This window comes from Xenopus laevis, chromosome 7L, assembly GCF_017654675.1.
Source record: "Xenopus laevis strain J_2021 chromosome 7L, Xenopus_laevis_v10.1, whole genome shotgun sequence".
Classification (NCBI taxonomy): Eukaryota; Metazoa; Chordata; class Amphibia; order Anura; family Pipidae; genus Xenopus; species Xenopus laevis.
In genome coordinates, this window is record NC_054383.1 from 37080311 (window position 1) to 37097758 (window position 17448).

General features: G+C 40.8%; 1 protein-coding gene across 3 annotated transcripts in view; it reads left to right on the forward strand.

The window, feature by feature from the left end:
* The window catches only part of pik3ap1.L (phosphoinositide-3-kinase adaptor protein 1 L homeolog), a 49968-nt gene extending 39058 nt beyond the window's left edge, over positions 1-10910 (forward strand). For all 3 annotated transcript variants that reach the window (XM_018225369.2, XM_018225370.2, XM_041568796.1), the window contains 6 exons: positions 622-827; positions 1695-1764; positions 4544-4696; positions 6778-6848; positions 8018-8115; positions 8477-10910. In XM_018225369.2, the coding sequence (XP_018080858.1) occupies positions 622-827; positions 1695-1764; positions 4544-4696; positions 6778-6848; positions 8018-8115; positions 8477-8540 (662 nt within the window). In that variant the 3' untranslated portion in view covers positions 8541-10910. The remainder of the gene's footprint in view (positions 1-621; positions 828-1694; positions 1765-4543; positions 4697-6777; positions 6849-8017; positions 8116-8476) is intronic.
* The last annotated feature ends 6538 nt before the right edge of the window (positions 10911-17448 follow it).

Consider the following 17448-nt stretch of genomic DNA (forward strand, 5'->3'; position numbering starts at 1 on the left):
TAACATTTTAACATTTATTCTGATAGCTGAAGCTTCATCAGCCCCTCATTAAACTGGCCCTGATGTAATGTGAGCTAGAACTCAAGCATCTCCCATTCTGACACTGCTAGTGAAGCAAAGGTGCATAGGTCCTGATGTTTTGGACTGCTGTTGGTTGCGTACTGTGGCAAACTTATTTACTGTGGGCCCACTGGGAAACTAGCTTCAAAACCACAAAATATCACCTGCTAATAAAATACTTCACACCACCCACTCCCCTGGCCACCTGCTGTAGATCTCCCTCTCAAAACACTCTGCCCCAAGCCTAACACCCTCCCAACAATCGTTGCTTTTTGGCAAGGCCTTGGTTGCAGGTCACAGACAAACGGCAGTACTAGCGGGGATGGGGGTCAGAAGGACTAGGACCCACCAAGATTTTTTCCGGTATCCTGTTGGGCCAATCCTCACCTGGTTACATATACCTTATCTATGCCATGTACATTTGCTATCGTATTACAAGAGTGGGCCAAAATGGGCCAATAATGTGGGTTTATTTATCTGAAATAATGTGGGTTTATTTATCTGAAATCCTATAGATAAATTGGTGTTCTGGGATTAACTAACTCTGTTTTATTTTACAAGGCAAAAGTGTGAAGCTAGGAAGAGACAGGCCACAATCAAGTGTGTATGATCCCTTTGTTGGCATGAAAACCCCGGGTCAGCGTGAATTAATAACACTGCAAGAACAAGTAAAATGTGGGATGATCTCTGTGGATGAAGCTTTGCAACAGTTTAAAGAATGGCAATTAAATCAGAAGAAAAGGTCTGACTCATTTAGATTTCAGCAGGTAAGCTTTCTCTCCGTACACAACAGTAATTATAGGGATGATTGACTAAGGTCAACCCTAGCAACCTATCAGATCTTTGCATGCATTTCATAACTTGTAGAGGACTGAAAAAGCTAATTGCTGTTTGGTTGCTATTTAATACAACACATGCACAGGTGATATTTAGCACCTGTGTTAGTAAATTAGACCCAACGGCTTTAATCTGCAGGTACCTTTGTGTTTTAGAAAAAGTGAGCTACAAGATTGCTAAATTAGCTTGGGAGCAATCCGAAAGCTTCTAAGGGTAAGGCCACACGAGGAGATTCAGGGAGATTTTGTCGCCTGGCGACTAATCGCCTCGTCTTTTGAGCGACTATCTCCCCGAATTGCCTCAGCGTTTTTCCCCATAGGTTACAATGCAAAGTCGCCTGCGCTAATGCACACGCGGCGATGCGTTTTCTAGTGAGGCAACTTTGGGTGACAATTGAAAACGCATCGCACGTGTGTATTAGCGCAGACGACTTTGCATTGTAACCTATGGGGAAAAACGGCGAGGCAGTTCAGGGGAGATAGTCGCTCAAAAGACTAGGCGATTAGTCACCAGGTGACAAAATCTCCCCGAATCTCCTCGTGTGGACTAGCCCTTAATGGTTTTACATTTCTACATGGATAGTGGTCCCCCATGCACACACAGATAAACATTTAAAACAATCTTATTTGTGTGTGTATTTGCACCTTTATAAAAATAGTCTTTCTGTACTGCAAAAGAAGTAGGTTAAGGTAGGTCTCCATCGGCTGATTTGTTTTTCTGAAATATCATATGTGATATAAAATATTATCTGATTATAGACAGAACACATAAATATAATCCATGTAATATTGTTTCAGGAAAATCTGAAAAAATTACGGGACAGTATAAACCGCAGAAGAAACGAACATAAAAAAAAGAAAACCACAGGTAAAACTCTTCTTTAAAATGGATCCAGTGTATTTATCTACTGAACTTGGGTAGAGTCACGAATAGGGCTACTTGTTATCATTAGGCATTAAAAACACCTATAGTCATCTGTCACCACTTCCCAAAGTAATATTGCATTAGGGGTGCCTGAAACACAAGTACCGGTGACCAGACTGATCTCCACTTAGGATATAGTTTAAAAGTCATTAAAATAAAAAGAAGGCCAGTTGAAAAGCTGCGTAGAATTAGCCATTCTATAAAGCACTAAAAGTTAACTCAAAGGTTAACCACCCCTTTAAGCAAGTTAGACTTGTTTCATGGCAAATGAATTTACAAATGCATTTATTTTCTATTAGTCTAATATTATAAAAATGATGCAAGACATTGCTTCAGATCTTGAGTAGGGTTGCCACCTTTTCTATATATTTATCTTTTTTCCCTATTACTAACATTGCGATCAGCCATCGTTTTTACTGGCCAGGTCTGTAAAATACCGGCCAGTTGGCAACCCTGAGTAAGGTAATAAAGTAAGTTCCAGTGGAAGTCACTGTATAAACAAAAACTAAAATGAAGAACTACGTATGCCATCCCGTCGGCGATTCGCATTCTTGCCAAAGGGGAGGGATTTGGGGAGATTAGTCGCCTGAAGTAGAGTAGTTTTGTCGTTGGGCAACTAATCTCCCTGTCTGCTACCACCCTTAGTTTTTATCTTATCAGCCAAACAAAGAGATACTATTAGTTATTATCATTGGTGTAAATACATATATGCATAAAAATAATCTAGCAGTGAGGAAATAAGCCATATTGCAACTCATGAACATTATATGAATTATTTTTGGAATCCTGACCAAGGTTCACAGAACCAAAAGGTCATGCACTAAAACTACAACAAAATATGTGTAGAATGCACCTTGGCAAGTTCTCACATAATGCCTGTTTTTTCAGTGTTCAACAGATCTCTCTACTAATCGCTGCAGAACCTGTCTGGTCACAGACAACTAACTTTCTTTAAGAGATTGTTATTTTACATGCAAGTCACATAACTTAAAGGGCCATTTACTCAAAGGAGTTGTACCACTCTCGTCTACATCATACTAAATTAACTTTTAGAATGATGTAGAGAGTGATATCCTGAGACAAGTTCAAATCGGTTTTCATTTTTTGTCATTTTTCATTTGTAAATGTGTAGCCTTACAGAGAATGTGTTTTAGATGGGGTCAGTGGCCCCCATTTGAGAGCCAGAAAATAATTAAAGGGATTCTGTCATCGGAAAACATGTTTTTTTCAAAACGCATCAGTTAATAGTGCTACTCCAGCAGAATTCTGCACTGAAATCCATTTCTCAAAAGAGCAAACAGATTTTTTTTATATTCAATTTTGAAATCTGATATGGGGCTAGACATTTTGTCAATTTCCCAGCTGCCCCCAGTCATGTGACTTGTACCTGCACTTTAGGAGAGAAATGCTTTCTGGCAGGCTGCTGTTTTTCTTTCTCAATGTAACTGAATGTGTCTTAGTGGGGCATGGGTTTTTACTATTGAGTGCTGTTCTTAGATCTACCAGGCAGCTGTTATCTTGTGTTAAGCTGGCCATAGATGTTGAGATTTTTAAAAGATCAGATCCTGATCGTGAGACCACGATCCTCTCAGAACGATCGTACGATCGTACGAATTTACCATCAACTAAAAAGACCAATTTGCCAGGAAAACAAAGGGGAGCTGCATGCTTGGCCCTGCAAACATAGATAGATTGCAGTGGGACTGACAAAGATTTTTTGACCTGGCCGATAAATTTCCTGACAGATGTCGGCCGAAAAATCGTAAGATGTATGATCGTTCGAATCCCACTAACCGCACGATAATTTCGAAGGATTGGTCGGGCTTCCCTAAAATCGGTCGTTAGGCAAGAAAAATCGTCGCGTCTATGGGGAGCTTTAGGGAGCTGCTATCTTGTTACCTTCCCATTGTTCTTTTGTTTGGCTGCTGGGGGGAAAAAGGGAGGGGGGTGATCTCACTCTAACTTGCTGTACAGCAGTAAAGAGTGATTGAAGTATATCAGAGCACAAGTCACATGACTTGGGGCAGCTGGGAAATTGACAATATGTCTAGCCCCATGTCAGATTTCAAAACTGAATATAAAAAAAATCTGTTTGCTCTTTTGAGAAATGGATTTCAGTGCAGAATTCTGCTGGAGCAGCACTATTAACTGATTCATTTGAAAACATTTTTTCCCCATGACAGTATCCCTTTAACAATCAATAAAAAAAAGAAAACTGAAGGCCAATTGAAAATTGCTTAGAGTTAGCCATTCTTTAACATACTAAAAGTTAACATAAAGGTGAAGCACCCCATTAATGCAAAGTGCAATTCTGCATGTTTTTTATACAAAATACATCATCACCCCCTTCGCAATTCCAATGTTATTGCAGTCAAATGTCCAAATGCAAGCAATTGTACTTGATTTTAACACCAATTGGACACAGTTCCGCACAATTCAGCATTACACTGGCATTACACTGGCATCTGCACATGCTTCTTCAGGTGAAAGTTTAATGTTCATATTGATGCAGGCTGCAGTGAGAACCCTGAAGCCTCTATCAGGGGGTGTTCCAAACAAACTGACTGGGTGCAATGACTTTTGCCCAAATAAGGCTGCAAGTAATCTTATACATAATTGCATGTGCATGTGTATTGCTAATTTACTTTTGCAGGCATTCTGATCAGAGTACCTTTGTCTTTTCAAGGGCCCAAATCCCTAATGTATATTTATTTTGATTTAGAGTTCAACATCACTGAGCCCATCCGACGTGGCAAGAATACAGATACAAACCTACAATATGGTATCTATAATTCAGGTCCTATGCTGCATGCTCCTCCAAAAAAAGATATCACACGACGGAACTGGAAGACTGACAGCACCTCCAGTACTGCAAGTAAGTCTTGTGTTTGTGCTCACTGCCTTGTTTCCAATTAACTTTATAAGCAGAGCTGATAGGGATAAACAATAAGCAATAAAGCATGGGTACTACATTATTATTATTATTATTTAGTATTCATACTGTATAGCACCAACATATTATATACATCACTTTACAGAGAATATACATCATTCACATTATGGTCATAGGCTTGTTCTGTTCCTGAATATCAGTTAGATTTTAAAACAATTTGCTTGGATGATGATTTCTCATAATATAAGGCTCCTATTAAGTACAGTCTGCTTATCCTGACTTGTATGTTGCCATTATTTGAAAGCATTATATTGTCAATTACCTGGAAGTGGCTAAATGGTTGTTTTTATAAATGTAACCCATTTGGAACAATGAGTTGGGAGTTTCATCAACGAAGCAATTAGGAATGGGAACACTTTTAGTATCCCAGGTGCTACACACATCATGTTCTTAATAAAGGCAACAAAAACTGTGAGGCTAAGCAATCACAAAGACAAACATTATTTATTTAGCCAGCCGCAGTGCAGCATACTGTGTGTACTTAACCTCCCTTTTTTCGTGGGTCACTCATTGTGCCGTATAAATACTTCTACAGGTACAGGTGTTTACAGCTCAGATAGGCTATAGAAGAAAATCACCTGCACTTTGTTTATGCAAAAGATCAGTGGTACCCCTGGATGTCTGCCTAGGAATCCCCACGTAGCATTACCTTGAGTAACAACAGGAAATGCTTTCACATACATTTAAGGCGTTGTGATGGAATTCAATGTTTTGGGGGATAACCCTCCCAAAACACCCCCAAAAACACTGAATTTCCTCACAAACGAGTCTCCCAATAAAAGAAAAGTCAATAATAAAAGAAAGTCAATAAGGAGATACATCCAATGGCCTGCATTCCATGTACCCAAATTAAATACATTGCCGTTGTGAGTGACAAGCATTATCTGCAGTGCTGGATTTATTCATGGGGTGCCCCTAGGCCCACCGATGCATGTCGCCCACCCTCCCCTTGACATGTGCGCAATTGCAAATTTCCTTTTACAAGTCCAGAACACTGAAGGTGCATGGGAAATTTAAAAAAACTATAAAATCTCCTGCATTTCCCCAGTGCTTCAGAAGCAATGTGGATGCAGTTGGGTGGTATGCCACTCCTAAAATCCTGTCACCCTAGGCCCAGGCCTTTGTGGCTTTCCCACAAATCAAGGCCTGATTAGCTGTTCTGATCCTGCATCTAGAGTGGCTTCAGATCACCCTCCTTGTGGGTCCTAAGCCCAGCTGATTGTGGCAAGTTGTCCTCTATATGATTAAAGCAGTACCCCATTCCTCCTACTGGAAATAAGGTTTCCTCCCTACATAAATTAAGTATTCAAATGTATAGGACCAAATGGAGGGTCCATAAGCAGAAATGCTACACAAGCTGGAGTGTTTAATCCAGTGTTGAACTGGGGTGTGAGTGGCCACCGGGGCTGCAAACTCAGGCCCCCACCCGTTGTGAACTTCTCCATCCGCTGGCATGCTTCCACTACCACAACCTCCTCCAATGATGCATACACCACATCAGCCAGGTACTGGTCCTTTTACTTGCGAAAGCATTAGGGAGGTTGCTATCAGGGAGCGGGCCTGGGTCAGCAGGGCCAAGCTCCACATCGTGTTTTTTACCAGTGTTGCACTGGCCCAGTCCGACCCTTGATACCCAATCAGGTGCTCACCTTATAGCTCCAAATCACTCACTAAATAGCAAACAAATGTGAATGCATGCAAGCAAGCCTGTTTTGAAATGTTTGAAGTCTAGTTTCTGCAGTAAGAATTTGTATGGTATTTTGGCCATGTGGTTTTGTAGCATTTATAAGTTGTACATTTTTTGTCTGCATATTTTAGTAAAACTCGTCTAACTTGCTATGCAGTTTGCATTTGATTGCAAGTCAGATCTGGGGCCATGCTTTTGAAGCAAATACAATTATTAACTTATAGCCTGCAAGCCCTAAGTTTATAAGCTATAACTCAATCGCAATGCTATGTTTTGTATGTACCCTGCAATAAAGTATGTTTTATTTACTATTCAGGCAGTGGCAGCAACCGATCTAGCACCAGAAGCATAATGAGCACAAGCAGCGGCATGGAAGGAGACAATGAGGTAATTGTAATGAATTATTTTTTTTTTAAAACCTTGACCAAGTCAGATAATTCTAATTTTAATAAAAATGACATAAGAGAGACACAGAACATTCTTGAATGAAGTCAAAAATGGATGGCAAAGGAATACTTAAGAAATAGAAGGGAAACGAGAAAAAAAAACTATTTATATGGAGCAGCAAAAAGCTGTAAGTCCAGTAAGATAGTGGCCCTGTACCCTGGAACTATTGTGTGCCTAGCAGTGCTGTTGTTGATGCACTTAGCACTGTACAATAATGAGAGGTGCACAGCAACCAGGCACCACCCACCACCAAATCTTACATGCTAGGTTGGGGCCCCTTAAAGTCAGGTACTCTAGTTGGCTTCAGGTGCCTTAGTGTGACACTGGCTGGACTAGAAAATGGTCCCCTATATGCTTAATACAAAATACTCTGTGCATACCATCATTTGTTTTATATTGGCCTCTTCACCAAGCTAACACAATTAGTATCAGTAGTTATTGCAGGATTCTAGTGCATTGGTGTGGTGCAAAGAAAAGCATGCGCAGACAGAGCAGACTTTATTTTGTCATGTGGTGCGTGGCACACCATTCATCAAGTCCTATGGCACACGGATGTTTTGACTGCTGCTGCTGTCTGGTGGAAAATAGCAAATTGTGCCTGTCCACCTGTCATTGCTTATGATGTAATAATTAAGGGAACATTTTGTTTTATTTAGAGCAATGAGTGCCAGCACCATGTCTATTCCATGTCTATGCACAATACAAATGTGCACATTCGTTCTTTCCTCTGTTCCTTTTACACCTACCCCATTTCAACTTGCCAATCCATCTCCAATGATCATTGATCATCACACTACATTCCTTCATCTTTGCCACTGACTTGCTCTGCCTTTTTTGACAAATTTTCTATCTTCAGCTAGATCTATTTTCTAATATTATTTTGTCATTCTCCTGCTGTCTTCAACTTAAATCATTGCCAGTTTCCTTCATTCGTTTACTTCCCATTAGCACTTCCTTCTCCCTCATGTTCCTGCAAGTATTTTTGCTAGTAAGTTCTTTGCGATTCCTGCTTCTCTGGTCAACGCAGAACTGACAGAAACATTGTGTAAACAGTAGAGCATATACATTTTTAAAACATATTTTAGTTCTTTCTTTCTTTTAAATTCTAGGATAACGAATATGTGGATACTCTCACACAGCATAGCCCCATGCAGCCTGCAGAAGAAGAACGACCACCAGCCAGACCACCCACAATTCCAAATAGAAGGTAACATAACCCTTGTAGTTCCCATTTAAGTAAAAGGGAGGCAGTAGGTGCACTTTTAGGCTCTTCTACATTGTGTGCTATCGGGCATAGGGTAATATTTATAAAGGTGAGTAAAACCTTTACCAATTAAATGCCTCTGCATGCTGAGTAAAATCATGAGGATTTATGAAGTCGAGTAATGATGTAATGGAAATGAATAGCTGATTGTAAAACTGTGGCATATAAAAAGGTGTTAACTTGATAAAAACCAAGTAAAAACTTAGCAACTTAAAGGAAATACACACCTTTAGAAAGAGACTTAATGAATGAATTTTTGAATGCATGCATGTAATTATTATATTTTTCTACATTTTTATTCTAGGCCAATTCCCCCTCCTCCAGGCCCAAGAACTCATCCACCTCCTGTGCCACCTAGAGGTCGATGAAACATTTTGCTCCACAAGTGACGTTAACACTTAACTTTATTTAAAACCCTTTGACAATGGCTTGCTCTCACACTCCGTGAAGACAGTTCTCTCTCCACTCAAGTTAAACAGAAGAGGCACATCAGGCTGGAGGTGCAGAATTAATATAAAAACGCGACAGTTTTCAGAAGGCAGTTGTTACCAATCATAAACTTATATCTGGAGCAAGTCAGATGTTCAATAAGAAGGGACCTACATGGCACATGTGGTCTTAAGAGTAACAATAATTGCCCTTGACTATGGAGTCTAAAAATTGCTCTAAATATTATGTCCAAAGTCCTATGATTTACTGCACTATTCTTGCTTTTCTTACTCTCGTGTGATACTAAAGAACAGGGTCATTATCTGTAGTAACAAGTTGAACAAGAAAGGGAATGTTCTGAAGTGATATCTGCTTTGTGGGTCTGCACTTGTATGTGGGACAATGTCTACAGGAATAATACTCTACCTGTACACAACAGCAGCATAATATTACAGTAAAGGAAGATATAGCTGCCTTTGGAGCTCATCAGAAAAAACAATGCAAAATAGTCCCAACAGGCCCATCAGTAATCCAGCCTGCAGACCTTTAATTGCTATTCCAGCACTGGGAGTTTAAGTGGAACTACAGCTGAAGGCTAAAGGCTGGCTCAAGCTGACATCAGGTGTCACTGACACCATCTTGCTTTTGTATGCACAACAGCGGGGGTACAGTGGAGATTTTTTTACTATATGGTTTAAAAGGAAATCAAATATTTTCCCTGAGGAATATACAATGTAGCTTACTCCTTTTGGATAAAACAGGCACCGTCAAACTGGAGGGTCCAAGGCCCAACAGAGCTTCCACTACACAGGCCCCAACCCCCTCTGTGCCTTAGCCACAACCCCCCCTCCAGGCCCCCAACTCAGCTATAACCCCCCTCCAGGCCCCTTGCCCCAGCCACAACCCCGCTCCAGATTCCCTAGGCGTACCTGTCCTCTAGTTGCAGCCACCTTCGGGCTGAGGGGAGAAATTGGGGGCAGCGCAAGCCTGTACGGGCAGTAGACGGGTGTGGGCCTGGTAGGGCCAGGGCCCACCAGCCCAGTCCGATTCTCAAAACAGTTAAAATCTATATAACATGTAAAAATCTATACACGTACGCAAGTTTTTTTTTTCCAAGCCTTGCCTTCCTCTGGTAATTCCTCCAGGTAATTTAGATCAGTGTTACTTAGGCTGTGAAGTCAGGATCAGTGGCATAACTAGATGTTACTGGGCCCCACAGCTAATTAACTTTGAGGCCCCCAACATATCCAGAGGTTGTCATTTTACCAATACATGTTGAAATTGCTCATTATTTAGGGCCTCGTGGGCCCCCATATACATACTGCCCCCCCCTGCAACCACAGGGTCTGCTTCCTCTGTAGTTAAGTCCCTGGTCAGGATCAGGGTCACTTTTAAGGGCCAAATGGACTTCTTGTCAGTGTGGCTTCTGCCATAAACCTCACCTCTTTAAGTATAGGCAACTACAAATGCACTCTCTGCACTGGTGACCCCTCTATTCCTGCCCCAGTCCTACAGCAGGAGGGGTAAGCATAGGGCTGAGCTGGAACATAAATTTGCCAGGAAGTGAACAGCTTCTTGTTGTTCATACATACACAGAACATCAATGCAATTGTCGTCTTTTAATTCAACAAAATAACTCTTTGCCCAAGATTCTGTACCAGAATACAGGGTCCACAACATTTTTGTGTTTCCATCATAAAGCATTGTGCTGTAATTGTCCTGGTTACAACTGTTTTTTGTAAATACCTGTAATGTTGACACTTGTAAACTTAATTATAATTTTGATGCGGGTAAGACCTGGGTGCTGCCAAAGTTCCATGAGGCGCTGAAGAAAAATAACTGAAATTGCTTAGAAAATACTCTGCATGGGTGTTATTGTATCTTTTACCCTCTCTTTTCATGTATAGACTGTTGCTTATTAATTCGAACTGTATCTTACATCAACTGTCTAATACTCCTGTTATCATTTGCTTTGATTTTTAATCTGTTCCTAAAAAGCTGCTGTCAGAATGTGCTAATATTATATTGTTTTATGTCTGAAATTTGTTTATAAACTGTAACATTTATGTTACAATAACTGACCCACAGAAATCTTTCTCCGCTTTCAGGGTGGTCTCAGTGAAGGCTGGTGCTGTCTAGTGCCTTTCTCTGTGGAAAATAGTGCCAATATTTTTTTATGGAGCTCATCATGGTAATGGTTCCCCTAGGTTGGAGAAAACTATCCACCCATATCCCTCTACATATAGGGGCAAATTCACTAAGCAGCGAAAATGCGCTAGCGACGCCTTTGCCGCACTTCGCCAGGGCGCCGCTAATTCACTAAAATCCAAAGTTGCGCTCAGGGAGGCGAACGGTAGCGAATTTACGCTAGTGATGCCTAATTTGCATACGGCGCCAAATTAAAGTTGAATGGACGTATATGTAGCAGCAAATACATTACACTTCACAAGCCTGGGAAAGCTTCATAAAATAAAATAGAGTTGTTATTTTGCCCTATACATGTGCCCACTGTATAGTTTAGGTGCCATGTGTTAGGAAATGTAGGGGGGAAGGAGGGTATCCCCAAAAAAATTTACGATCTTTTTCAGCCTATAACCCTTAAAAAAGGAAAAGACGCCAGCGTTTTTTGGAACTTAGAAAAAATGTAAACTTTTTTTGAAGCAATCCCTATCTACTCTACTGCACTTCGCCTGGTCTGAGGTGGCGAAGGCACATCTGGCGCAAGAGGTAATGTTCAGTAAAATGCACAAGTTAGTGAATTAGCGTAGTCATGTCCCTTCGCCATAGCGCAACTTCGCCTGGCGTAAGGGTGCGAAGTAGCGGTAGAGTAGGTTGACTTCGCTAGTGAATTTTCGCTAGCATTAGTCACTTCGCCCTTTAGTAAATCTGCTCCATTGTGTCTTCCCATTGTGTCTTTATTGTAAGAATTTATTTTTATAAAAATCCCTATAGTGTCTTCCCGGGTATACTGTAATACAAGTGTTAAAAAACCCAAACAGTTTATGGCAGCTTTGAGTAGCCTCCCTGGTCTGGTATTTTTCTTGTTCTGTGATTTTAATGGGGTCATAGAGCCCCTTGCAATGCAACCATTGGATCAACATAAATTGCACATCCTGCAATCCTTGTAGCTGCACCTCCTCCCAGTATTCCACACAAAACATTTGTCCAAAGAGCAGAAAGGGACATTGAGGTAGAATATTCCTGCCAAACACCTTTAATAATGAAACATGTTCATGTTGCATTAATAAATAATAATTTAAAAATAAATACTCTACATTCAAGTACAAAAGCCTTTAGAAATGGTCCTGTATCACTCCATAGGTTGCACTAAGTTAATATAGTACTAACTGTCACATAGTTGTTTGGATGTGACAAGATGTCCTGCACCAAATTTTCACAGGGGCCCATGAGTCTCAAGCCAGACCCCTTCCCTACATTTCTACTGTATTACTGATTCTTCAGCATGTAGGTTCACAGTGCAGTCAGTGTTATGTTAATGTGCGCCCTAGTGACATTTCCTGTAAAAAGCATTAGCACAACCTGGGATTATCAAAATAAAGACCAGTAACACCAATTTACACACAGCATTTATTTTTTGAAGATGAAAAGATGGTTCTCAACAAAATACTCCTAATGTCTATGGCACATTTGTATTTGACTTCCGCTGTGCTCCAGCCAAGAAAAGCACCAGTAAAAATTCCTCTAGCTGCGACTCGCTGCTGCCAATACTGAAGCTTCTGGAGCAGAGACAGTCAGACCTCAATGCAAAGATACAGCTTATGCAACATATAAAGATGTGTGCCAAGGGGAAAAGATTAGCAAATACATCAGGGATCATTTACCACGCAGAACTCCGCGTGTACAGAGCAAAAAGGTCACGATTTGCCATTTTTGTTTGCAATTGACACACTGCACTCTTTCTTATCGCCACATCACTTTGCTCATTTTTGGAGTGCAGAGACCTGCTGCTTGTCAATGATAGTAAACACTGTATTGCTGAAGGGGCAGAATGGAGGAGGAATGTAGGTGTCTCCAACATGAGGAGCAGAGTGAAGCTTACCCATCAGTTTTTTCACTTCGAAGAAAACATTACAAGAATTGGACAGAATACTGGTACATGTTCTTTAATTTCATAGTACCCTGAACCATTGAAGTTGAAGATTGAAGGAACCACTGAACCACTGAAGAAATGCCTGTGCTAATGCACTCGCAGTGCTTCGATTTCAGAAGTAACCCGAAGTTGCCTCACGAGGAAACTTCGGGCGACTTCGGAAATCAAAGCGATGCGAGTGCATTAGCGCAGGCGATTCTTCGTTCTAGCAGGGGAGATTGTTGCCCCGCAGAAGAGGCGATTAGTCACCAGGCGAGTAAATCCCCCCGAATCTGCCCGTCTGCCCCAACCCTAATAGCAGTGACTTTCAGACTGTTTGGTTTAAGCCCCTCTTTGTGGTCAGGCATTTAATTTAAAACAATGCGATTCTCAATCTCTTGCAACCTGAAGCAGTGTCATTGTGGGACATAGGCATTCTCTTACAGTTACATGCCACCTCTGCACCTTACCTTGCCCTACTCACAATGGTAATATTGATGGTAGCAACTGGTACAATAGGGGAAACGTAATTGCTTTATCCTTTTTATTGTCTCTAATGTTTGTGGACTAAAGGTGACCATAGACGCACTGATAATATAGTACAAAACAGTACGAATATAGTGTAATATACAGTACGATAATATAGTACAAAACAAATGTACATATGATATTCGGTATGTGTATGGTGGGAGACACAGGGCTGCATTTAGGTCTGATGCTGGCATCTTACATCATGCGTGTGTTGTGCATGTGCAGTCACACTGCGGAAGTGACAGCGCCGTGCATGTGATGTGACTTCTGCTCAATTCCTCGGGCCCCCCTACCCCTCACACCCCCTGGCTCCATCACTGGATGTCCTACATAAAAAATAGGCACCCCACTGGGGCCTTAATATAAATACGCCCCGGGGGAGACAAGCTGACCGATATTGGCAGAAGACTTGGATATCAGTCGGCTCGACGATCGTAAAATTTTGCCTTTGAAAGCACCAGAACATTGGCCATTGTTAGTGCTGAATCATCAGATACAGGTAGAATTCTATTGTTTCTACCTGTATATCTGATGATTCAGCTCTACACGTGTGTATTGAAACAAACAATCTTTCCTAGAAAGATCTTTTCCAGGAAAGATCGTTATTGTAACATCTAAGGCCACCTTAAGTGATGTTCCTCAAAGAGTGTAAGGCTTTTGGGAATCATGTGTTAGCAGAGAGCCGCCTTATGATCACTCACATAAATATAATGTTTAGTAGATGAAGATTTCAGATACTTTATATATTATATACTGTATGAAGTTGGCTATACACACAGAGATAGGATCATCTTAATGATAAACAGTTGTAAGATCAATTGTTTGGTAAAGAAGACAATTAAGCATTACCATAAAGAGCAACAACTTGGAACTAAGAGGCTTCATAAAAAAGATTGGCTGACTGCTAATGGATGTAACAATGCCAGGAAACCACTGCCAGTCTTCTTCATCCATCCTTTGAGACAGTTATTCTATCCTTATCATGATTATCGTTGTTTCGAGAGACACATCCCCAAAATTAGCTGAAAGTTTGTATTCAACTATTCAACAACAATATCTGTATGTTTATAGTCGAGTACATTTGAACTGTATTCAGATGTGCAGTTTGGAGGGAATTATTGCACTTCCACAGTTACCAGGACAGTCTGTCAAACTACCCCCCATTCCTTAATGTGCAATATGTGCCCACACAACTGACTTGCGCCTAATGATTTGCATGCTAACGCCTTTCCCTAAATGTTGAGTTACTAGAGTAGATGGGAATGGTTAAATGTTGCACAACATGCAAAGCAAGCTACATAGTGGGCATTGGCAGCTACACTGCAATTCTGGAGGAATGCGTTTTATATGCTTGTCTTTGTACATTTTTGAGCAGGGCATACACAAAGGTGTTCCTTGTATATGATATAACTATTGCTAACCATGATCTTATTTATCTATTTTTATTGTACCTTTTCTTCCTGGGGTCCAAACTTGCCAGCCTTTTGATACCCAGGGTCCTTTGTGTATTTGCTTGCTGATCTAGCACTGGCAATATATTTGGCATCTGTCTTCCCCTTTCACCCATAACCCAGTTGTTCTTTTATTACTTATAACTTCACCAGACATGTCAACTCAGTCACATAGGGTTGGATTGGGCCTGCGGAACACCAGGAAAAAACCCTGTGGGCCCCAATGGCCCAGACCAGCTATTGGCACTGCCCCCCGATCTCCAGGAAAAAAAGTAGGTGTAAGAGCAGGGGTGGGGGGGGGGCCTGAGGTGCCTAATTTATCTTTGCAACAGGGTCAGGGGCCCCCAATTCAAACCCTGCAGTCACAAACCAATGACCTCAGAACGCTCAGCAGTCATAGCTCCAGTTCATAACTGGATAAATTCTAAGGTCCATGTGCCATCTAGTGGTCGCATCTTCCTTTCTAAAAACATTGTGGGGAAAAAAGGTTTTGCTGTATTATTATCATGTATTTATAAAGCTTCAATATATTCCATAACGCTGTACTATAAAAGGGTGCATATATCAAATTTACAAGCTACTTACAAATACTGATCAATATAAGAAGTTACAAAGGATCTTCTCCTTCCTATCGCCAGTGTAATTTTTCTGAACTCCATGTCACTAAGATCGAAAAATGCCATTATAGTGGCAGAAACACTGGGTGTTCAACAGGCAGTCCATCTCCTTGTACAATATACAGGAAGTGCAAATAATAGGGCTTGTGCTAAATATACTTTTTGCCTACTGTTTTAATTAAGAATATTTTATGATTTATTTTTTGCACCATACAGCGAAAAAGAACCTACTTCATGATTCCAGCTTCCTAGTTCTTAGGAGGTAATTAATCGGATTTGTATTGCACAGATACACCCCCTGCATAATATACTTCTGCTAATTTATGATCCAAAACAGTCACAACAATGAAGGGAAGGCTAATGTCAGACCAAGCATTTGCTCCTCTAGCAAAGAATATGTGAATGGCACACGATGAGGCATATGGGCCAGATATTAGCCCAATGCTCTTGTGTGTTTTAGTGTTTTAGTGACAGGTGGATGCCACTCCTGTCATTGCTAAAAGACAAATAGGAAGTATTGGGTGGCATTTGCTTAATAACAGATCTCATTGGGATTATTTGTATACATTGGGCTGTTCATAGTGGGGGATGCGCCACTTCTGGGCAAAGGTTCATCCAGCGAGCACCACAGATCGATCCTCTTCCGGCTTCTTCTTTCTTCTTGTAGCTGCGCATGAGTCTGCCCCGGAAAATTTAAAGTAAGAAGAAGCCGGAAGAGGATCGCTCCGTGGTGCTCACTGGAATAACCTAGGGCCGGTGCAGTTTTCTGCTGATAGGAGCACCGGCCCAGGGTTTCAGGTAAGTCAATACAATCACTTGGGGCTGCCTAACATTTGGCACCCCAAGTGCAAGAAGACTTTCCTTCTCCTTTAATTGCTTCAGTTTTAGAGTTCATAAATTACTCCTATTATCTATGGTTAAACTAACTCAACTGATTACAGGGGATATAGTGTGAAGCAAAACAGTGTTCCTATAACAGCAGAAGGGGCAATCAAAGTGGCTGTTCACCTTAAAATTAACTTTTAGTATGATGTAGAGAGTGATATTCTAAGAGAATTGGCAGTTGGTTTTCTTTTTTTTTTTATTATTTGTGGATTTTGAGTTATTTAATGTTTAATTCAGCAGCTCTCTAGTTTGCAGTTTCAGCAATCTGGTTGCTAGGTTCCAAATTACCCTAACAACAATGCATTGATTTGACTAAGAGACTGGAATATGAATAGGAGAGGGACTGTATAGAAAGATGAGTAATAAAAAGTAGCAATAACAATCAATTTGCAGCCTGGCAGAGCATTTGTTTTTTTTACCTGGGGTCAGTGACTCCAATATAAGAGCTGGAAAGTGTCAGAAGAAGATGGTATATAATTCAAAAACTGTACTCAAAAATAAAGGCCAATTAAAAATTTGCTTAGAATCAGCCATTCTACTACATACTGAAACTACCCATTAAAGTAAGCTTTTGTAAAGCCAGTACAGAACCTACTTTAAAATAAAACCATTTCTGAAAGAAAATCAGCCTGTTTTTGTAGTATTTAGTTACACTTGAAACCTTTCCTGACTCTGAAATGATATTATTCTGCTTGGTAGCTTCAAATATCTCTGCCACTAAAGGCTGTGACTGCATTTATCCAGGTTAGCATGCCCTGAGGCAGTATGTTTTCACATTGCCAACATTATGACATGAGATTAATTGGCATTGTTACACTTGTGGTGCTCTGAGTTCCTGGTTGTTCACTGATTCCAGTTAAGATTCCTATAGATCTTAATTCACTAGTATGATCTGACTTGTCTGTATAGCTGCATACAATTGTTTATAGGACAGTTTATAGGACAGGACAAAGATTGAACTTACCTGCCTTGGAGATGGTGCTCTGATTGCATATTATTGGATGGGTTTTGGCAAAGTTCCTGGCCAGGGGCTTAACTACAGCGGAAGCAGACCCTGTGGCTGCAGGGGGCCCAGAAGGTATAGGGGTCACATGAGGCCCTGATTCATATACAATTTCAATAGCTATTGGTAAAACAAATCAATCTCTAGATACTTTGGGGGCCTGAAAAATAATTGAATATGAGGCCCACCACTGTTCCTGGCAAGTACATTGCAGGTACATTTGTAATACTGGCCTATCTCTAGTTGGAAATTTAATGACTAGGTCAGTGA